Source organism: Apium graveolens, chromosome 6, assembly GCF_009905375.1.
Source record: "Apium graveolens cultivar Ventura chromosome 6, ASM990537v1, whole genome shotgun sequence".
Classification (NCBI taxonomy): Eukaryota; Viridiplantae; Streptophyta; class Magnoliopsida; order Apiales; family Apiaceae; genus Apium; species Apium graveolens.
Genome location: NC_133652.1, coordinates 153,024,344 through 153,047,002, shown reverse-complemented (window position 1 = coordinate 153,047,002; position 22,659 = coordinate 153,024,344). Strand labels below are relative to the sequence as shown.

The 22,659-nt window shown below is 33.0% G+C and overlaps 4 protein-coding genes across 4 annotated transcripts; 3 read left to right on the top strand and 1 right to left on the bottom strand.

Moving 5' to 3' along the window:
* The first annotated feature begins 3,905 nt into the window (after nt 1-3,905).
* LOC141665536 (uncharacterized) lies at nt 3,906-6,445 on the top strand. Its single transcript, XM_074471521.1, has 3 exons — nt 3,906-3,979; nt 4,938-5,266; nt 5,668-6,445. Exons 1-3 carry the CDS (start codon nt 3,906-3,908, stop codon nt 6,147-6,149), a joined length of 885 nt encoding a protein of 294 aa, XP_074327622.1. The 3' UTR covers nt 6,150-6,445.
* Nucleotides 6,446-6,951: 506 nt separating this feature from the next.
* On the top strand, nt 6,952-8,928 carry LOC141665684 (RNA pseudouridine synthase 1). The gene is made up of 2 exons (XM_074471667.1): nt 6,952-7,358; nt 8,103-8,928. The coding sequence occupies exons 1-2, from the start codon at nt 6,995-6,997 to the stop codon at nt 8,762-8,764; spliced, it is 1,026 nt and encodes a 341-aa protein (XP_074327768.1). The 5' UTR covers nt 6,952-6,994; the 3' UTR covers nt 8,765-8,928.
* Nucleotides 8,929-9,331: 403 nt separating this feature from the next.
* LOC141665683 (pyrophosphate-energized vacuolar membrane proton pump 1-like) lies at nt 9,332-15,425 on the top strand. Its single transcript, XM_074471666.1, has 7 exons — nt 9,332-10,521; nt 11,686-12,260; nt 12,623-13,002; nt 13,090-13,176; nt 13,266-13,596; nt 14,210-14,620; nt 14,868-15,425. The coding sequence occupies exons 1-7, from the start codon at nt 10,290-10,292 to the stop codon at nt 15,132-15,134; spliced, it is 2,283 nt and encodes a 760-aa protein (XP_074327767.1). The 5' UTR covers nt 9,332-10,289; the 3' UTR covers nt 15,135-15,425.
* A 1,384-nt stretch (nt 15,426-16,809) lies between these two features.
* LOC141668769 (uncharacterized) lies at nt 16,810-21,870 on the bottom strand. Its single transcript, XM_074475777.1, has 10 exons — nt 21,644-21,870; nt 21,463-21,543; nt 21,332-21,359; nt 21,115-21,197; nt 20,329-20,361; nt 19,170-19,248; nt 19,009-19,061; nt 17,996-18,056; nt 17,503-17,585; nt 16,810-17,295 (listed from the first exon to the last, which is right to left on the bottom strand). Exons 1-10 carry the CDS (start codon nt 21,662-21,664, stop codon nt 17,206-17,208), a joined length of 612 nt encoding a protein of 203 aa, XP_074331878.1. The 5' UTR covers nt 21,665-21,870; the 3' UTR covers nt 16,810-17,205.
* Between the last annotated feature and the right edge of the window lie 789 nt (nt 21,871-22,659).

Below are 22,659 nucleotides of genomic sequence, written 5' to 3'. Positions count from 1 at the left end.
ACATATGTAATTTAATACTGCAAGATAATTCATGTAATCGTCAGCTTATTAGCTAGTGAATATTATCTTCTCTTGGTACTAGGATATCGAGGGTTAACGTTTTTTCATAGGAAGCATGTGTATGGGAGTTTAAGGGTAAGGCCCCATGCCAAAAACCTACCCCTTCTTTTGAGAATGAAGATGATGATTTAACTAATATTCCCAGCCATTCTGCAGGATGGTCAGGTGTTCTTTATATATATTACTCCAATACTACACACCCCTCAGACTTCTCGTGTTAAAAACAAGATTCACTTGACTTGGTTTTTGATTGAGCATAAACATATTAATTTAAAGACTTACAAGAACAATTAGTGCCTGCCTTTTTCTATGCTTATACTTTAGAAGTATTTGAAGGTTCTATAAAATACTTCAATAATATATGAAAACATATTATTAGAAACTAGCTCTATTACCCGTGCAAGGCACGGGCTAGCTCTATTTTGACAAAAATTATTGGTGATTTTCCTGTACTCATTTACGATATTTGTGTGTTACTAATACGATACTTTATGGTTCAAGTTAGAACGATTAATGCGGAGATGAATATACTTAAATTTATAAGCTAATCACCTGACAATAAGCTGACTAAGTAGATCTTTTACAATAATCAGTAATAGTGGAGTGTTATTTGATCGACCTTTTTACAACGTTTCTCAAAGAATATGACGTTGTCTTAGTGAACGATATACAACGATTGATATAGCCTGAAACCGTTGTGTTAAGGTAGATAATCTATTGTTAATCATCTAATAATGAGTTGAGTAAGTGGATGTATTTCAATAGTCAGTAGTATTGGAGTGTTGTTTGACGATCAACATTTTTATTATATCTCTCAAAGAATTTAGTGTTGTTTCCGTGGAAGACACACAAAATTGGTTGTAGTTTGAAAACATTGTAGTAACGGAGATTACATATTGATAATCACCTAAAAAACACTTGATTAATTAGATGATTTACAATGATCAGTAGTGCTGAACTATTGTTACATCCAACCTTCTTACAATGCTTTTTAAAGACATTATTGGGGTCTTACCGAATCTCAGATAACAATTATGTACCGTTGTTTGATATAGGTTTCAGACAGCATCTCGATACTCAACAGTATTTGAGGGTCTCGGATAACTGGCATAAATCGTTGTTACATCCTATTTTCCTTGTAGTGTTATATTATATCGCTAATGTAGATTTCAGAGTGTAGCATTATAAATGAAAATAGTGCTTTACTATTAAGTCAGTGATTTGTTTATATGAAGGCTATTAAATTACGAAGGTTGAAACATAAAATAGCATGATTAATAAAGTATAGTTCACTAGTAATATATTATCGAAAAAGTATTATTTAATGTGTGAATGTCTATGATTAAATTTGTTAATAAAATTCTATATAAATTAAAAAAATGATCATAATCATATTGTTGTGCACGAGTATAAAGTTAGTATATCGAAATTAGTTAATCACTCAAGTCTCTATGATTAATAAATTATTACTTATTATTATTATCAAAAAATTATATATTTAATGTATGCATGTCTGATTCTAAATTTGATTTTAACATTCTATGTAAATTAAAAAAATAATTATAATCATATTGACGTACATGAAGTAAGTATATTGAAATGTGCTAATTATCCAAATCTTGAATCATTTTATTTTATATAAATATGAAAAAAATTGATAATAGAATTTTATGTAAATTACAAAAATAATTATAATCATGTTGTCGTTTCAAGAGATTCATTATTTTTTTTATGTTTCCGTCATATTACACTATCAGCAATAGTGACTGATTCTCCCGTTCAATTCATGGGCATACTCTACAGACTACAACACATATAATATGATTATGAGTATAAGTGATTCCAGGATTATATATTCATAAATATTATTTAATATTCACATTTTTGCAAAAATTACCGGTTGATAGAAAAAGATCATTAGCTCTTATTATAAGATTGTGATTAAATTTACATATGTTTTGACATAAAAAATAATCTCTTTCAATTCTTTAATTTTAAATCTATTTTTTATGATCTCCTCTTATAGATGACTAAAAGAGAACTGAGTTGGTTTTATATTGCCCAACCCGTGAAATTTTTTCTCCTGTCGGGATAAACATAACTATTTGGTTATAATATAATACATATATAAATTATACGTTAGTTTTAAGATCAAAATTTTATCAACTATAAATTTGAATTAAACTTAGTATATCGAAACCGGTTAATGAGCCAAGTCTCGAATTATTTAATTTTATATAAGTACTAAAATAAATGGTAAATTTAATATAGGTTGAGACACCCAATATAAATAAATAGTCATCTAGTTCAATAGTTAATGTTATTAAAAAGTAAATAAGTGAACCTATAACTAAGTTGGTTGATGTTAGTAATTTAAACGTATATATATTGGGCTTAATTCTCAATGACAACAAAAATTCTAAATAATTATCTGAATTCGGGCGTAAAATTGTAATTTCGAAATAAAAGTAAATTATCATCTAACTCAATAATTAATGTTATTAAAAAATAAAAAAGTGAGCATCTAGGTAATGTTGTTAGTAGTAATCTCGTTGTAACCCACAGGTATAAAGTTGATATATCAACATGAGTTAATCACCCAAATCTTTAATCATTTATCTTATATTAATTTAAAAATAAATATTAAGTTAAATATAGGCTGATCACAACAAATTTTTTTACTAAAATATAATAATAATTTCGTTGTAGCCCACGAGTATAAAATTTATATATCAAAATGAGATAGTTACCCATATCTCGAATTATTTTGTTTTATATGACTATTATATTTAATATTAAATTATATATAGGCCGAACACAACAAATAATATTAATAATCCCGCTATAACTTACATGTATAAAGTTATAAATATTAAGTTAAATATAGGCTGAGCACAACAATTTTTTTTACTAAAATATAATAATAATTTCGCTGTAACCCATATAAAATTTGTATATCAAAATGAGCTAGTTACCCATATCTCGAATTATTTTATTTTATATGACTATATTTAATATTAAATTATATATAGGCCGAACACAACAAATAATATTAATAATCCCGCTATAATTTACAGGTTTAAAGTTTGTATATCAACAAAAGTTAATCACATTAATCCAAAAGCATTGCAACTTTCAATGCTAAATAAATATTAGATTAAATATAAGCCCAGTTACACATGATTATACAAAGTTGTTTTCTCTATTTCATCAAGTAAGTCTTTAGCTCAATTGGTTAAGGCCTCTAACCTCATGGTAGAGATCTTGGGTTTAAAACTCTTTGACAACATTATTTTTATATAACTTAAAAATAAACTGGGGTAAAATAGTAATTTCACATGAATAAAATGTTTCCCCAAAACTTGATGTTGCAGTATTATATATATAATAGATAATAGATTTGTCTCTAATTGAAGGTTCTCTAAAATATGTTATAACTTCTATAATATGGGATAACATGTTATAAAATTGATTTCCCCACATCAATTTTTCTTGTTTATATATTACTTTTTAATTTTATTTTTATCGGTTTTATAACCGAAACTGAGACGATTATAATTTAACCGGTTTTTTTAAAACCGAATCTGAATCCCCACTTAATATGAACATGTATAATTAATCAGACTCTGCTTGAGATTGGTGTTAAAGATTATCGTTGTTATGGATAAAAAATATGTATTTATTTAATGCGGGTGTTTAATGTCAGGGTTTGATAAACTTCGAGCTTTAATGGTTGCGCTTGTGTTTCGTAACTTAAATCTGCCCTCACAAGATGTCTGCGTACCTGAGCGTATGCCAAGGATCAAGTCAAAACATAGTTCTTGGTGATGTTTGCCCTCGGGGTTATGGCAGCGAGAGTTCACCAAGGACGTAGTGACTTTCATGTCTTTCAAGGATTAAGTCTAAAACGTCATTCCAGGTAATGGCCTCGTGGCTTGTAGGATGCCTTCGCGGTTTTACGATGCTTAAAATTGTCTTCCAAACCGTGGTTTCATAATGGTGACGTATGGAGCTCTTGTCCAGAAAACGTGCTGCTGAAGTTGAAGGGATAAGACCCTTTATATAGACGTTGAGAGTCTGGGAATTAGGGTAGAATTGAGTGACTTGTTCCACCTCATATTGGACTTTGGAGTCCTAGAAAGCAGAAATTGGTTTGCTTCTGAATATGGGTTGCTTGAAGGCTACTTCTTGTAGAAGTAGTTACTTATTTGAACATATTTATTGGGCTGTTTAATTAGCCCATTTATTAATTACGAATTTAATAAATAGTTAGGGTTTTAGGCCTCATTAATTGGGCATTCCCCTTTGACCAAATCAGGTCTAATTAATGCGACATTAACTCCACAATTAGGCTTATTTTTATTCCCTATCAATCGTGATGTTAGAAAAAATGTTGTTAAAAAAGTGTTATTATGAAAATCAGATGATTATTTGGTAATATTTTTGATATATGTATATATATATATATATTTAAAAAATTAAAGAAAAAATAATATTTTCGGTATAATTTGATTATAAAATCATCTCCCCGCAAAATCATCTCCCTGCAAGAACTGAAAAGCAATTTTTCTAGCACTTATTTTCCTAACCGCGACTTCTAAACGAAAAGCATTTTTTAAATTTTATCGGATACTTTATTAACTACTTTTAAGCAAAAGACTATTGTTGCCGCGAACACAAGTTAGCTTTATGGATTAAGTTAGGGTTGCATGTTGGGCTGAAAATGAACTTACCCGAGATCATAATTACTTAATCCTCTTGCCCAAAAATAATTGCCGCAGCGTGTCTTTTTTTTTTTAAAATGGAAGTATGTAACTCACTATATTTGTGATAATATTTCATGGTTTGTATTAAAATATAAATTTTTGGTTTTGCAGAAGGCACTTGATCACATTTCCTCCGGGAATTCTTGATAAGCACTATGAGAAACTTCTACAATGTGATCAAAGATTGTTTAATCTGAGCCAGAAACCTTTTCCAACTCTAAATAGCCCATTTTTCAACTCTGGCCATGTTCAAAATCTTCAAGTAACAACAAATAATCACCGTCTGGGTTATTTTAAAGATTCAATCACACCAGGTGTTGTTTCTCAACTTCCATATGTCCAAAATTTTGGTGCACCTATTGGTTTTCTGCAAAATTCTCAGAGCTTGCTATCACCCAAACCACATACGGCTAATGTGGATTTGAACTCAGCAATTTTAGGTAAGTAAAAATGTAAATCTTTATTTGGTTGTCAGGAAAATTTTGATAAGAATTATGGAGGTTAAAAGAAAATGTATGTAAAATTAGATGTTGATGAGATATAAGGGTTTTATGATGCTTTTTTAGACCAATGCAAAGTTGATAAATATTTAATGGAGCAAACGGTGGTTATATTCAATGATATTTTTTGGAGTTGCAATGATTTTATATTGTCAGAAGCATATATGCTTTGTAATAACTTTGAGAAGATCAAATTAAAAGATTTTCATGAGATTTGATAAATATAGTACCTGGTGCCATTTAGACTGATTTTCCCATGTTAAAGAGCACGACTCTTTTTTTATTTTCTTGTGTATCCTATATACATTGTGATCAATTATTGCCTAATGTTTCATGTGCAGATGAAAGAGCTAATAATGTGAACTACGTGATTGAGAGTGAAGGAGCTGTGTATTTGGGTCAAGGAGCGAACATTCTCTACCAAAATTGTGATGGGGATGAATCAGGCAGTAGTAATACTCCTACTGACACTAGTGGATTATTATTTGCTGATGATGCTGGTAACCAAATATTGTTGGATGACATTAATTCACTTATACAACTAGAAGGAATGAACTCCAACACCAACAACATTTCTGTAAACCAGTTGATGAGTAAACATGACCAACATTTTGTTACGAATCATGCTTTTAATCAGAATTGTGAAGCAGATGGTTTAACGCTTATGCGAAAACCACTTTCGTGGTTATCCCATCAAGATATGAACGCGACTGGCGCAAGGATTCCATCAAGAGACCAGTCAATGTACCATTATTATGTCCAGGAAGCAACTGAACCAAATGTGGAGACTCCAAATCCAAGTCTGATTCAGCATTGGGAATAATTTATATGGTGGTACCGGTACGGCTAGTTGTGAAGTACTTAATGGGGATCGAAATCATGAGTTGGAAGTTGGTTGTGAATCATTTCAAAGACACGAGAATGGAAACTCACTGGTGGACGTGTGATAATAATAATGCAACCTCTTTTGTACCACTACTGTAGCCTAGTAAGGGTAGGGCTGGTAGTATGAGATGCACATATAGCTACTCAAGGTAGGCCATTTGCTTAATTAGTTCCAGTGGGTTGTTAGTTATGATTCAGCTTTCTGCAAAACCCCTGTTTTTCTATATGCTTCAAAAGTTCGGCACAAAAACATTTTGATTTGTTTTTTTGTCATCATGATATAATGTATGCTTGTCTTCATAAATGTATAATGAGTAGGGGAGGGCGGTCCGCGGGATACTCTTGCTAGCTTGCTTTAGCCTAGAGGCGATCTGCAAAGTTAAAACCCTTAAGTTTAGCTATGTATTGCCTAAACCTGGCCGGAGCCTACTCTATGATCCTGCGATCGATATTTTCTTGTCACCTTTTGACTTCACATTCATTCTATATCCTATGAGTTACAAAGGTTTTAGTCTGGTTTCATTCCTTTAACTTGGAGATTGTCGACAAGTTTAACGGTGTACATCAGTAGTATCATTGCCTCAATGCAAAGGAGTACAATTGGGTTGGTCATTGGTACTACTACACAAACGATTTATAGAAAAACTATTTTTTATTAATATTAAAAAAAAAATCTGTTTTTTCTTCATACAAAAAACAAAAAAAAAACTATTTTTTATTGAGAAAAAACACAATATTGGAAGGGATTACAGACTTACTTACAGCAAACATTTTAGGACAATAATGCCCTTCCTCCCCCCTAATCTTCCCACCCTCCGCCCTTGTTCATCTTCCTCAACTTTTTTCAAAAAGCTTCGATTTGTATCAATGGCAGATGAAACCCATTTTAATTCACCAAAAACCCATATAGAAAATGACCCAAAAAGTGCAATTAACTACCCAGTGCCACTGTCCCCGCCACTTCCATTAATATCAAAGGACATTGAGCTTAGCAGATCCATGACTGCTTCTTCAAAATCAAGTCTTTTTAGTCTTTGTAGAAGCCATGTTTTGTTTGAAGATGATTGCTTGCTTGCTGTTTGTAAACCCCAAGGTGTTTATTGTGAGGCTGTCTTGGCTTCTGTACCCTCTTTGCTCTCTCAACTAGGTCAGTTTTTCAGTTTTATGCTTCTTCTTTTTTGTGTTAATGAATGGGGGGTTTGGAATTTGGGTGTTTGATTTTCTTGAATTTGGTATTTGCTTCGAAATTTAATTTTTTTCTTGATTGAGATGTCACATTGTGAATGATTTTTGATTTTAAAGTGAATGTGTGTGCTTATTAATCTTGGTATGTTGATAATTTGTTTTGTATGGTGAAAAGGGACTTTTAAGAGCCCTGTTTTGATTCGTTTTGAAGAAGATGCAAAAACAAATGGAAGGGATATAAAAATGTATAATGGAAACATTAAGACAGGTTTAACAGGGAGATTGATTATTGGAAAGGAATCTGGGAAATTTATGCTATTGATTTCTAGTAAAGGTGGAAATGGATCCTAGAAGAGAAGAGGCTTGTAGTATTTAGAATTGTAGCCTCTTAATTCATACAGTTCATTGAAAGATTTAAAAAGGAAAAGTTACATTTTCATTGTAGGTATTTTTTTATTTCAAGTTCTAGAACCGGTTCATCTACATGAAAGGAAAGACCAAACATATGCTGAAATTTCAATGAGCGAGCATAATAGCAACACCCTCCAATCTTACCAACTAGAATTTATTTTGGGATGATGTATACGAGTAAATCATATTTTACAGTTTGATGTCATATTTTACAGTTTGATGTGAATTTCGCAGTTTTTAAAAAAATTATCCTGTTAATTAGAATGTAACTCAAGTCTATGATTTTTATTTTCAGATACCCAGAAAAAGCAACCAGAGTTCCATCTTGCTAATAGACTTGATCGTGACACAAGTGGTGTAATGTTAATCACCAAATCACATAAAGTTGCTGCTAAGCTCGTGAAAGCTTTTACAGACCACAAGGTTAAGAAAACTTACATCGCATCTTGCACAGGAGCAGCTCCAAATTGGCAATGCATCAATATTGAGTCAGGTCATGGTCGATCAAAGTTTGGAGCTTGGCGTGTGTATGCTACATCGGATGTAGGTAGAAAATTACCGGGCGGATCTGTTGTTAGAGACATGGCTACTATGTTTGAAGTCTTGTCAATTAATAGACAATGCTGCACTAAAGATTCATCTGAACTAGAAAACGTCAAAGAAAAATTTATGGTTGTTGAGGAGAAATCTGTAACTGATTTTGGGGAAAGAAAGGATGAGATTGTTGTAAGAGCATATCCTCGAAGTGGAAGGACACATCAAATTCGTTTGCATTGCCAGTATCTTGGAATTTCTATAAAAGGGGATGTCAAGTATGAAGGTGTCTATGAATGGAAGGGAAAGTTGTATGCCCATCATGAGCTTCATGCAGAGAGTTTGACTTTTGAGCATCCGGTGACTGGTTTACCTGTAGTGATTCATGCACCTTTGCCCTTGTGGGCAAGCGAAGCATTGTAACCATGGCTTTTCAAGTGAGGGTCCCTAATCCTTGATCCATGACTTCAATACCTCCAAATATGTTGACTCCTTGCATTGCGTTAGCGATTATATCTGGATTTGTAGAGTGTGTTGTAAAATTTTTGGCTTCTTGAGTGTTATGTATGCTTCATGTCAGGTTCTTAGTCTTTTTTAGTCTATTCCTTGATGATTACACATGTGATTTGAATTTATAATAGGGGTTAATTTATTACTTTCAGTAAAGATTCAGTAAAGTGATTACACCTGCGATGATTTAGTTTAAAGATTTAGTTATGTGATATGAAAACCTAGATTTGATGGTGATTGTTTCAAATTCTGAATGTGCAAACAATATATTAGGTAAAAGTATTTATATTTTTTGTCAGTTGTATCAGCATTTTTGGTTAATAGTCAATGTGTGTGTATATTTATGCATATTATTATAAATCTTATTTATTTATTAGGTGAATTTTCTATTCTTCTTATGTTGAATCTTGCTGATTTTCAAGTTTTAGTTATCTTGACTCTATAACATATGTGTATAAATTTAATTATTATTTATAATATGCAGAGAATTTCTTTATTAAGAAACATTCAAGTTGTGATCAAGTCAACTGACTTTGCTTCAAGCTTCATGTGCAAGGAACTACATTGAATTTAGTATATTAATTATTCTATGTGATTTGATCTTAAAGATACTGAACGTGTGCTAACTGCTAACTATTTGCATTTGACCTGAATATTATGATATATAATATTGTATCTTTACCTTCATGTGTTTAATATAATTAAACAATAGATTATAGTCAAGTCAGTGTATACTTTAATTTATCTAAAACCTTTAATTAGACATCCTCAAAATGAAAGTTACCATGATCTGCATATTGTAAAACTGTAAAATATAAATCAGTAATTTAGTAAAATTAACAATAAACCAATTAAAAATAAGACTAACACAATTAGTACCAAAGATGTAGAGATTAGTTTTGGATCTGATTCTTGGAAGTAGTAAAGTAAATCAGTTTCTTAACAATTTAAATTTGAACTTCCCAAAAAGCATGTACTTATATATTGATGCGTTCTGTTCAAATATTTTTGTAAGATCGGAGTTTTTAAATGGCTTGTGTTGCTACTTGTTTGGTTAACAAAAGTATCAAATTGACTACTTATAACTAATCAGAATAATCTAGCTTAGAAATTTTCTAAAAAAGATGATGGGGAGCAATACTTCTGAATGTGAAAAGTCAAAGTCTTCAGCTGGGAGCCAAACTTTAAAAGGATAACTGTGGCAAGTTTATCCCAATTAACAAAAAACACCCATTAGGCACTTGGCAAGAAAGTACAAAGTTTCCTTTAGCTCATGCAATAAATATTTAAAAACCCAAAACCAAATTACATTTTCTCATTTCTCTGTAGTTCAACCAAGAACCCCTGCGTATATCCAAACAAACCATTATTCTCTCAAACTCCAGCTAAAATATTTCTACTCAAAATTTTACTAAAATACTAATCTTGATTTTCTAAGATGGGCTTGATGAGTGAGGCATTATCACAGGTTCTCATTTTTCTGGCAGCCTTTATTGGTATTGCTTTTGCTTTGCTTCAGTGGTATCTGGTATCAAAGGTTAAGATTTCAGCATCTGGAGACGATCACAGGATAGGAGACAGATTGATCGAAGAAGATGATCAAGAGGTAGGCATCGACAGTCTTGAGGCTGTTGCAAAGTGTGCTGAGATTCAGAATGCCATCTCTGTAGGTGAGCATGCTCTCTAACATCTAGAGATAGAAACTTCATATTGCATTAGAGGGTCTAATCATTTACTTATTTATTGTCTTGAACTTTCCATCATATATAATTTTCGGAAGCTGAAGTAACATGAACTGCATAATTTGTCAATTGCATCAATTATTATAATTTTTTAGGATGTTAATCAAAAAAAATTATGCTTTGATCTCATATGATTTCTTTATAAGTTGATGGATTTCAGTTGTTTGATTTTGCCTACAACTGTGTGCAGTCTGCTAATAAAAATTTCATGTTTATCATCAAACTCGCTTCCTCTTTTTCTTTGTTATCTGACGTATTTTGCGTGGCTTTGCATCTTACCTATTTGTCAGCAACTTAAATTTAGTTTCGGTTACGAAAATTATACTTAATATAGAATTGAGTTATCGTCAGCAGTAAATGCAACTTTAATACCAGCCTGTGATCCCAGCATTTTCCTGCATATGGGGTCAGTATAAAAGCCAGATGCATACAACACGTGTTGGCAAAGTTTGTTACGGTTTTTTTGAAGTAACGTATTTTCTTCCCTTAATTTCTTTCTTTGCATTATAACTGTTCTAACTGGGACTTTTTACTTTTACATCCATGCACTTTCAAAGGGAACAAAAAAGTTTGTGCTTTTATGGAATTGAATACTTCTGACACAGAATTTTGTTTGTGACAACTGACAACACAAATCCCAGACAGGGTCTTAGTAGAACTGCAGTAGCCATCATACATTTACCATTACAGTTGTAATCCATTTAACCTTGTTAAGCCTGACTTGATTCATGTTCATAAAAACCTATTCTGCAAAGACTACTCATAAGTATGTTTTTCAGATTACAAATATATGTTTGAAAATAATGATTACAAATCAAGCAGAAAATGACAAACCTGCAAAAGTATGTTTCACATTACAACAAAATTTTAAACTAGAAAAAAATCAGTATTTTAACGCAATAGTACACACTATGAATCAAACTCCCAGATCTTAATATTTGTATTTATTCGCTAACAAAGTCGGATTTTTAATACTAGTTTCAATTTTGCATTTTTTTGGTTTGTAGCATTGAATCAATTTTTCTTTCAACCGATTGTATCATAAAACTCTTGATTTATGTATATTTGTTTTTCCAAATTCCACATTTGCAGGGGCTACATCTTTTCTTTTTACACAGTACAAGTACCTTGGCGTTTTCACCATAGTATTTGCTGTTGTCATCTTCCTCTTTCTTGGATCAGTTAACAGCTTCAGCACCAAAAGTCAAGCCTGCATCTATAACAAGGGTGAACAATGCAAACCAGCTTTGGCAAATGCAGTTTTTACCACAGTAGCTTTTTTACTTGGAGCTCTCACTTCAGTCCTATCTGGTTTTCTGGGAATGAAGATTGCAACTTATGCCAATGCAAGAACCACTTTGGAAGCAAGGAAAGGTGTTGGCAAAGCATTTGTAACAGCTTTTCGTTCTGGTGCAGTAATGGGATTCCTTCTTGCTGCCAACGGCCTTCTGGTCCTTTATATTTCAATTAATGTATTTAAGCTATACTATGGAGATGACTGGGAGGGACTGTATGAATCTATTACTGGCTATGGTCTTGGAGGTTCTTCGATGGCACTCTTTGGCAGGGTTGGGGGAGGAATTTACACAAAAGCAGCTGATGTTGGTGCTGACCTTGTTGGAAAGATTGAACAAAATATTCCAGAAGATGATCCTCGAAACCCGGCTGTAAGTTCTTATACTACACATCTAGGCATAATCTGTATAATAAATGAAGCGCATATTCCAGAAATTGCATGTCGTGGTATCTGTGATGTTTATCGGATATTTTACATGCGATAGTAATGGATGAGGAAGGGGATATATTGCAATTAACAATGTAATAGATCTTTCAGAAAGAGAGATCGTTTTTTGCCTTATCCTTGAAAAAATGTCTATGATACCGTTTACAGGAAATTTAGAAACAAATTTGATAAAATGCAACCACCTACAAAGAGTGCATTCTATGATGAGAGTTGGAGCTCCATTTTATATTTCTTCTGTAGCATCTATGTAGTATGAATATTTAGAAACTTCCATTTCAAATACAGGTGATTGCAGATAATGTGGGTGACAATGTTGGAGACATTGCTGGGATGGGATCTGACTTGTTTGGGTCTTATGCTGAGTCGTCTTGTGCAGCACTCTTTGTTGCATCAATATCATCCTTTGGAATCAATCATGACTTTTCAGCCATGTCATATCCATTGATTATTAGTGCAATGGGAATAGTAGTTTGCTTGATTACAACATTGTTTGCTACCGACTTCTTTGAAGTCAAGGATGTGAGGGAGATTGAACCCTCCTTGAAGCGACAGCTACTAATTTCAACTGTCTTAATGACTGCTGGGATTGCCATAGTCACCTTCGTTGCTTTACCATCGAAGTTTACAATCTTTGACTTTGGGGACCAAAAAGTTGTCAAAAATTGGTATTTAAATAAACTCCCACTACCTATTGTTAAGGTTTAAATTATTCATGTTGCATTACAAATAGATGACTTGATAATTTGCTGTAGGCACATATTCTTTTGTGTTGCCATTGGCTTGTGGGCTGGTCTTGCTATCGGATACACTACTGAGTATTATACTAGCAATGCATACAGGTTTGCTATCTGATCTCTGTTTTTCTACATATGCACATTCCCGTGTATCATAGTGATTCTGTTAATGTTATACTTTTCAAACATGGCAGCCCAGTGCGAGATGTGGCGGATTCTTGTCGAACTGGCGCTGCAACAAATGTAATCTTTGGCTTGGCCCTGGGATATAACTCTGTAATACTTCCTATATTTTCCATAGCGATTGCTATTTACGTGAGCTTCAGCTTGGCAGCCATGTATGGAGTAGCAGTGGCTGCTTTGGGAATGCTCAGCACCATTTCTACAGGTCTAGCCATTGATGCATATGGCCCCATTAGCGACAACGCTGGTGGGATTGCAGAAATGGCCGGAATGAGTCACACTATACGTGAGAGAACAGATGCTCTGGATGCTGCTGGTAACACCACTGCTGCAATCGGAAAGGTAAATCTTAATAGGAACAGAAGCAACTAGCCTGGTTGTTATAACTGTTGTTTAGTGTTTGTCTGGGTATGAATTATGTATTTAGAGTGCACTACAAAAGGCAAAGAGAATGGAATACCTTTTACTGTTATATAAATTACTTGAGGTAACTATTGAAACACCCTACTAATATTAATCTGAAATAGACAACGAAGTCCTGGATAAAATTTACTTTTCCTTTCCCTTGCATACTATAATTTCCATATTATCTCAGACATTTTTATATGGGCCAACTTTTAAAAATGAATCATTCATCTTTTATCGGTCATTACACAATAATTTACTACGTTCTGTGCTTGCCTTTAGTTGCGTTGTTAAAATCATCCTATTTCTGAATCTTGGGACATTCAGGCAGTATTGGTGCTTGCATGTCTCTTTTTAATTTTATTTTATCTTCTTTTTTCAAAATGAAAGTTTCAGTGCCTGTTCCCATTGAACTTTCAGAATTAAAATTAAGAATTTGTTTTAAGAAATTGTGTAGTTTTTCTTTTACATGGTTTTGTTTGTTGCATAGCTGTTACATCCATTATTCTTGAACAACAGACCTCCCTAATCATTATATCTTTGGTATCAGGGTTTTGCAATAGGATCTGCTGCTCTAGTTTCTCTTGCTTTATTTGGTGCCTTCGCGAGCAGGGCAGAGATCAAAGCTGTCGATGTTTTGACTCCGAAAGTCTTCATCGGGCTTATTGTTGGGGCCATGCTTCCCTACTGGTTTTCAGCCATGACAATGAAGAGTGTAGGAAAGGCAGCTCTTAAGATGGTAGAGGAGGTGCGTAGGCAGTTTCGTACTATTCCAGGTCTTATTGAAGGAACAGGAAAACCAGACTATGCCACCTGTGTCAAGATATCAACTGATGCTTCACTTAAAGAAATGATTCCACCTGGTGCTTTGGTTATACTCTCACCACTGATTGCTGGAACATTTTTCGGAGTGGAAACCCTTGCTGGTTTACTTGCTGGCGCACTTGTTTCTGGTGTTCAGGTATGATGCACGTTCGCAGAATTGAACACTGTTGGACTGAAGATTGTATAGTATAGACATTTACTCGCTCTATAATAGGTTATAGCTGTTGTTTCTGAAGCATCACATTCCAAAATATGGCAAGCTTAAATTTGAAGGATTCACTCACCTAAACCTTAAGCATTATCTTTGTTTATTCCAACTATACAGTGGCCCTTATTTACCTGACTTTAATATCTGTGTTCTTCTGTTTCCTTTTTATTTCTAGGTAGCAATTTCGGCTTCAAACACAGGTGGGGCATGGGATAATGCCAAGAAGTATATTGAGGCCGGTGCTTCTGACCATGCTAAGTCACTAGGGCCTAAAGGATCAGAGGCCCACAAAGCTGCAGTTATAGGTGACACAGTTGGAGACCCGCTGAAGGACACGTCTGGTCCATCGCTTAATATCCTGATCAAGCTCATGGCCGTCGAGTCGTTAGTGTTTGCACCATTCTTCGCAGCTCATGGGGGATTATTGTTCAAATGGTTTTAAATTTTAACCTTTGAAAGACCAAAATATATTTTGGTCCTAGTTATGAAGTTTTATGTTATTTTAAATGTTTGAGTACCTGTGTAGCTTGGGATGATAAACCTTTCAAGTTAAAAGTTATCGACTATCTTTAGTACCATTTGTTTATTTTTTAAAATCTAATCTATTCAGTTAGGTGAAATCTACAAATTGCCGGTGCAAGATTAAAGGTATGACTACCAAGCCTGCACTGCACCGTGCTTCTTGATATCTTAGCGCATTGTAACTGTAAATATATACTGGGCTGAGCATGCAGTATTATTGTGACATGGTGTGAGGCCAGTTCTTTTGATCTGAAAGGTATGCTTGATTCACATTTACCCGTTATGGACACAAGTACTACATACAGAAGACTGAACAATATATAAAAACCTCAAATTACATGTTCATATTATTTGTGTTGCTGAATCGAACTTTGTAATATTGCACCACCAGTTTTTAGGTAGGGTTTAACTCTGTATCTCTAATATTAGAACCTTCTAGATTAGAACCTTCTGTTCTGTGAACTACATTCATCTTCATCTTCTCATTTTCGAAATCGACATAATTTTTTGTCCAAACGGAATTTGGACTTTTATGTGGTTATGAAATGAAGCACTTTTTAACAGACTAGGTAGAGAACCGGATAACAAGTTACAGCGGGTATCTTGTTACACTCAAAATGGTCATGGATTTCAATTTTTCACTAACACTGTATTGGAGTATTAGTGTCTTGGTACATCCAAAATGGTCATCGAGTTCAACTTTTCACCTGCATTTGGAAAAAAAGAGGGTGTGACCTCTGTTCTGTACTGTCCACGGCCATTTACTTTTTATTATTTTATTAATATATTCGAAAAAACTAATATATACATTAAAGCAGTCTAACGTTAAATGTTAGTAACGGTAATTTTTGTATTCCTATATATACATAATTTTCACACTCTTATTATTCTTACTCCCAATTTCTTCAAAAAAATAGATTAAAAGATGAATCCAAATAACACCACCCCTACAAATTCTCAAAATTCAAACCCTCAATTTCCATATTCATATCCAAATCCCTTTTTTCCAAACGCACAACATTTTAATTTTAATTCTCAAACCCCGAATTCTCAATATCAATTTCCACATTCTCAAATTTCTCAATTCCATTTTCCATATCCACAAAATTCTCCTTATCAATTTTTATTTCCTCCGTTTTCAAATCCACAATTTGGAACTCAATAATCACCTCTTCAAACTTTTCCGCATTCACAAGCATTTAAATGCAAAATTTATTGATCTTGATGATTATTACGAGAAAATCGAAGTCGAAGATGTTCGAAAAAATATTGGGGTTGAAAATAAACTGTTAATAATTCCCTAGTTAAATGTATCAAATGATTTATCGCAATCAAATTTTAGGTAAAGAACCATTTATCCCATATGGAACTTATATTTAAAATAAGTTACAAATGCATGATAAACGAACACATTGTCAGCTACAAATGACTTGATTCAACATATCTCGCAATTCCATAATTGTTAATTTCTTATTGTACTATTTTAAATTTAATATTTTCTCACGTAATGTTTTTAATTTAGTTGAATGTATTTTATTTTAATATTAATTTTCTTAATAATTAATCATTTTAATTTAAATAATACAATTTAAATATTATTTAATAAATTAAAATTACAATATAAATTATTATTTAATTTGAAACATAATATAATATGAGAAAGAAAGGCCCCGCAAAATGTGGGAAGTGGGCACGTGGATTGGAGGAGCCTGCCCAGTTTTTTTTTCCCACTTGGACGGAATGAATTGACATAAAAAAAAAGGGAAGGGGCAGGCAGCATTGCAGCTGCTCTTGAAACTCAGTTTTAGTAGTATATGTGTACTTCGGTTACTATTGGGTGGAAGAACTAATGTTATGATAGTTGGCTGCCTTCGTACTCCGGTAAAGCATAGAGCCTACCACAACTGTTCACTCTTTCTAGCACTCAAGGTCTCACGGAATAGTTCATTTGACATGTAAACGTTGCATTTAAACTTTTAAGTCACGTACAGTTACTTCTTTGATGAACCAAAACCCCCAAATCCCATCATAGCTGCAACATCAGGGTCTATCTCAACCTCTTCCTCGGACGCCTTCTCTTTCTGAACCACAAAAACACCAAAATCAACCATCAAAATAACTTGCTAATAAGACACATAAAATGATATTAATATCAAAATTGAACGGAAATAAACAATCCTAGCTTGGTGCATATTTTGCTTTTCTCTTACAACCTTACAGCTAACTGATAGCCAAGGCAACAGAAGAACCTACGATTTTATATCCAACATAAATCCTATGAAACTGACCTTTTTCTCTTTCTTTCGTTCACGACGTTGGCGCTTTTTTTCCTCTTCCTCTTGCTGTTGTTTGAGGACCCGTTCATCCAAATCTATTAGCAAATGTAAAACACTAATTAATTTCAGTCATTATAAACTTCAAGCCTGTAACATAACAAACTAAGAACTGATCAGATAATTGAGCTAACAGCGAGTCCAGCACACCGAATAGTTCAATTTTGTTAATATATAGACACACACACACATGCATATATATTAATGTACTTATGCAGCAGATAATATATTTTTTTAACTTCAATTTTTTTTTTTAAAAATAAATAGTTTTGCACATGACACAACTTGTATTTTACTCTTCCAATATATTTTTTTTTTGAATAAACTCTTACAATATATTTAAGAATACGATTAACCAAAAAAATAATTCATAATAGATAAAATATTATGAAAAAGTATTATAATAGAGTGTTTCTGTGCTGATCCATGTATATATAACACTTCATACCTTGCTCAGTAAAGGTTCCCGGATCTTTTCGCTTCTTGAGATTATCGAACCGCTGCTGAACCTATATAACACACAAAAATATGCTTTGAGCTGTTGAAACTTGATATCCCTATGTGACAACTTGATATTGACTCCGGTGTTTTAATATTTTAAATAGCCAGAAATAGAAAAAATCAAATAATAACAGTGGCATGCATGCAACACATTACTTAGTGCTGCTGTTTTGTAATCATACATTAATGAACTCAGTTTGCAAGCAAAATTACATTTCACAGGCTTTCTGAGAGGGAAGCAGATAAAATCACACACATAAAGCAGCTAAATGTTTCAAAAACATATTAAAAATAGCTAAAACTAAAACAGAGCAAGACAAAAGAAATAAACATGACAGAATTTCTCTTTTGCAATTATTGACTTTGATGGTATGTTTGTAGGGTTCCATACGAACATACTTAAAATGGCTTCTTTCTCTAAAATAATTCACATTTTTCCTTTATATTTCTTTCTTGTATACAAATTAGACCATCTCCAATAGAGGTTGCCAAATCTTACGTGTACGTGGCATGGAAACCTTGGTTTCCAACCTATTGGAGTTGTATGGTTTCCATGAGGTTGCCGCCAAAGTTGCCAAAATTTGGCAACTTCTCAAAGTGGGTAAAATACATATACAAGTGCAAAAAGTGTATATCAATAATACTTTTTTAGTTTATGAGTCATTTACAATTTAATTTAGGGACCACATATGCAACTTTTAATGGTTGCTAACTATTGGAGAAGAATGTTGCTAAGTTGATATGAAATTGAGTGGAAACTGAAAATAAAATATTAATATATATGATGATTTGGCAAGGTTGGCAACTATTTTGCCAACCCCTTATTGGAGATGGCTCTTAGTATGAGCAATTGAAAAAAAATTGTATGCGCTTAAATTTTGACTGATGGAAAGATTTCCAATGCTTGCACGCCGGGAAAAAAATTAAAGATAATAAATATTAAATCGCATGCGTTCTAACCTGTTCAAGAGATGCTCTTTCTACCCGCATGGACATACCTAAGGCTCTTTGATCTGTAAAAAAAGAAAAGAAGAAAGAAGCATGAATAGATTAATAAATATAACACGCCTGGGATACAAAATAATATTGGGGGGAGGGTGGGGGTGAGGTTATATACATACGTTTCTTTCCATTGATATGATCCAGATAGTTTGCAGAATCCTTCACTACACATTCACATACTGGGCAAAAATAGCCAGCCTGCAGTTCCATAATACAAATGACAAGGTGGACATTGTAAATGGAAGGTACTATTAAGTTATCAAAAATTATCTGCACTAGCTATAATCCATAAAAAGGTGAAACTATGTCATTAAAAGAACTGTCTAGATAGTGATATAATCAAAAGGGATTATTTTTTTAGCTAAACTACATAGCATAACATATAAGTTTGTACCCAGCCTTGCCCTGTTTATCATAAAACGGCAGTTAAAAGGTTTCGAACATTGACCAAAGTAAAGAGCACAGCCTTAGAAAAAAGTTTTGCTAAGGTCCGTGTGGCAAAACTTAGATGACAATATTGTGAAAGGATAAGAAAATTAGTAAAATTAGACCTGACCAAAAGACACAAGAAAAATATAATTTGGTATGTATTAGACAAACCAGAATACTGTACCAACTGGGAAGAGCAGAGTAAAATATTTACAATTTTGGAAACTGAAATGGCAAGAAAGTGAAAAGGGAGAGTTAGGAAAATGCATGACACAAAGATCAGGGGAAGAGGAAAAGAATATGAAGTTCAGTACTACAGAAATTAATAGTAATAGAGTTCATTTCTAAAACTGGTGACGGTCCAAAAGTAAGAGAGCTTTTTAGAAAACTGAGCTACACAACAGCCTTTACAAGAGGTAATTGATTCTAAATGAAAAACAAAAAACTTTCTACTAAATGAGAAGAAGTCAAGTGGTCTTAGGGGAAAATAAGATAGCAATAGCATCTGATAAAAGTTTCCATCACAATAGTATGTGTGACAAAAAGACTTGATACCTTGCTATAATCGGTATTTTGTGCTAAAAAATTTGGCATATGCCTATGCAGAAAGAGAACTAGGATGTCTTTCTAGAGTTAGACATCCTTTGACCCCTCCCTTGACAAAGGACAAAAAGGATGTGCATACAATGTAGATGCTATTAGCTAGTATATTTTTGTGGCTCATTTACCATCTATAAGATAGCTTACATCTCTATGAGAACGATCACACATTCCAGACCCACTTTACACAGAAAATTACAATTAGACACCATATGATAATAATATTATATGATAAAATTAGAGCAATACCTGCTGGCTTAAAGGTGCTATGGGTGTGACAACCTGCCAAAAGAAAGAAAAAAAATCAATAAATATTACAATCTTCTACATGTCAAGAGGGAACTCCAATACATTTCGACATATTAATTCCCAATATGTCTTCATTATGCACATTTTAGTGCACATTGATAGAATATAGTTAATAAAACAGAGACATAATAACAAAAAGATTTTACACTAGCGCACAACCACATACTTACATTTTGAAACAAAAAAAAATTATCATGGCAGATAATTGGCAAAAAGAATTATGTAGACCTGGTGCTGTATACTTCTAAATAATTTAATTTACTCACTCAATTCTCAAACGAAATGCAAGGCCTCAAGGTCTCTTAACCCAATGGTTATAATTGATACTTTGCTACCAATTAGTCATGTAACATGTTCAAATCTCATCAAAATTAGATGTAACGACCTTCATTATTACAAAACTTTATTTTCCCTAATTGTGGGTGTTGTTGAAATTAGATCCCCTTTTGCGGAACCAACACCCTAATATGGAACCATCTAAAAATCATACTAAACGTGACATCCAACATTTAATTGCTATATCGCAATTTTAGCAGCATCAAGATGATGGAAATTGAGTAACATAAAAAAATCCTAAAGACCAAGTATGATATCCTCTGATTTCTTAAGAATTATCTTATAAAGATGCTAAGCATTTAAGGACATCAAAAAATCACAATTAACCAATAACATAGTAGTTGAAAAACCCAAATACAATTTCATTAGTAGCAACAAAATATGGCATACCTGAGTTTTCCCCAACCGCGATTCAAGGTCTACCTCATAATCCCTATGCTTCAACGGCTTCCGTTGCACAGGAGGCCCTTTGGCTGCAAGAAAGCAAATTCGATAAATTCAACACAACTCATAATAATGTATCTAAAAACTACCAATTTTAAAATTAATTACAGTAATCTACAACTAATGAAGCAAAAAAAGATCCCAAAATCAAAACTTTACGTACACTTGCCCTTCGATTTAGCTTCCTCCTCCTACACAAACAAAAAAAAAATCACAACCTGCTCAAAAAAATATAAAATTAAACATATTCTTGAAACAAATATAATAAATCTTTAAAAGGGTAAAATTAAAAACCTTAAGTTCACGCTTCCGGGCACGTTCCAAGTACTCTTCTCTATCAAATTTCTTCCTGAAAGTATTATCAACTCCAGCACCCTGCATATACATGTATGCAAGTATATGTGAGCTGCATCAATATTGAATTTTGAACAGTAAATAATAGACACAAAAGAGAGAAAAGTATAGTAAAGCTTACACTTTTAGCGGGCTCAGCCATTGATTATAAACTTTGAGCTAAACAATGGTGAGGGATTTAGGTCAATTTTGTTTTTAATTTGTGATGTATAGACACAACAAATGTAAGATATATATTTGAATTTCAAATGAGAGATGGGTAAATATTTGGGAATGAAAATTAGATTAAGCCCTAGGTTTCAGTTGCGAATTCAGGTCCTGCTCCGTATCCGATTCAAGCAAAACGGCGTCGCTGCTTTATAACTTTGAACGCTTAGACTCTGGACTCCAGGATGCTCATGGGCTATCAAACCCGTTCAAACCAACCCAAAAAAATTTCATCAATTTCAAAAAATAAAATAAAATTGTGCAACTTCGTTTTTAAGTTGATAATTAAAATTTGTAACCATATATGATGGAAAATGAAATAAATTATGTATTTATATTTTTTAAATAATGGTTCTCTTCGAACCTCTATACAAATGAACCCTTCATGATATATATATGTAAGCGCAAATATTGCGAGTAATTCAAATTAGTAACCTAATAAAAAATGTGGTCTATCAATATGATTTTCTAGGAAATCGATGTTTGTGGTATGTGAAATTTATTTATTTTTCGACAGGAGGAATCCGGGAAACCAACACAAAAAAATTATAAAAAATTAACATCATTTCTCTAAATCTGATATTCTCTATGACAATATCAGAGTCTCAGGACGGAAATAGAGTCTCAAGGTGGAGTCGTATCATATGTAAGTGCTAAGTAACGACCTTACAATAAGATTCGACAATACTATGAAAAATATGTTGTCGAGTAATGATCGTGCAAAATTCACGAACTGTAAGAAGAGAAGATGAAGTATTAACTTTATAACCTAAGTCCTCAATAAACCTTACATCAAAGTTTCTTCCCACAACACCAGTAGCTGCAGAGCCTCGATTAATAGCACCATAACAATTGTAATTTATCGATGATAGAGTTTGGAAACTCCAGACAGGAGAAATTTAACAACGATAAATATTTAGATTGAGTTTG

Excerpts from the sequence above, each read along its gene's own strand:
- LOC141665536 (XM_074471521.1), top strand. The coding sequence starts at position 3,906 with ATGGCAGCGAGAGTTCACCAAGGACGTAGTGACTTTCATGTCTTTCAA. Across the intron at positions 3,980-4,937 it reads AGTCTAAAACGTCATTCCAG|AAGGCACTTGATCACATTTC; the intron begins GTAATGGCCTCG and ends TTGGTTTTGCAG. Across the intron at positions 5,267-5,667 it reads TTTGAACTCAGCAATTTTAG|ATGAAAGAGCTAATAATGTG; the intron begins GTAAGTAAAAAT and ends TTTCATGTGCAG.
- LOC141665684 (XM_074471667.1), top strand. The coding sequence starts at position 6,995 with ATGCCCTTCCTCCCCCCTAATCTTCCCACCCTCCGCCCTTGTTCATCT. Across the intron at positions 7,359-8,102 it reads CTCTTTGCTCTCTCAACTAG|ATACCCAGAAAAAGCAACCA; the intron begins GTCAGTTTTTCA and ends TTTTATTTTCAG.
- LOC141665683 (XM_074471666.1), top strand. The coding sequence starts at position 10,290 with ATGGGCTTGATGAGTGAGGCATTATCACAGGTTCTCATTTTTCTGGCA. Across the intron at positions 12,261-12,622 it reads ATGATCCTCGAAACCCGGCT|GTGATTGCAGATAATGTGGG; the intron begins GTAAGTTCTTAT and ends TTTCAAATACAG. Across the intron at positions 14,621-14,867 it reads CACTTGTTTCTGGTGTTCAG|GTAGCAATTTCGGCTTCAAA; the intron begins GTATGATGCACG and ends TTTTATTTCTAG.
- LOC141668769 (XM_074475777.1), bottom strand. The coding sequence starts at position 21,664 with ATGGCTGAGCCCGCTAAAAGT. Across the intron at positions 21,198-21,331 it reads AGCTAAATCGAAGGGCAAGT|CCAAAGGGCCTCCTGTGCAA; the intron begins GTACGTAAAGTT and ends GCTTTCTTGCAG. Across the intron at positions 18,057-19,008 it reads AAAGAGCATCTCTTGAACAG|GTTCAGCAGCGGTTCGATAA; the intron begins GTTAGAACGCAT and ends TGTGTTATATAG.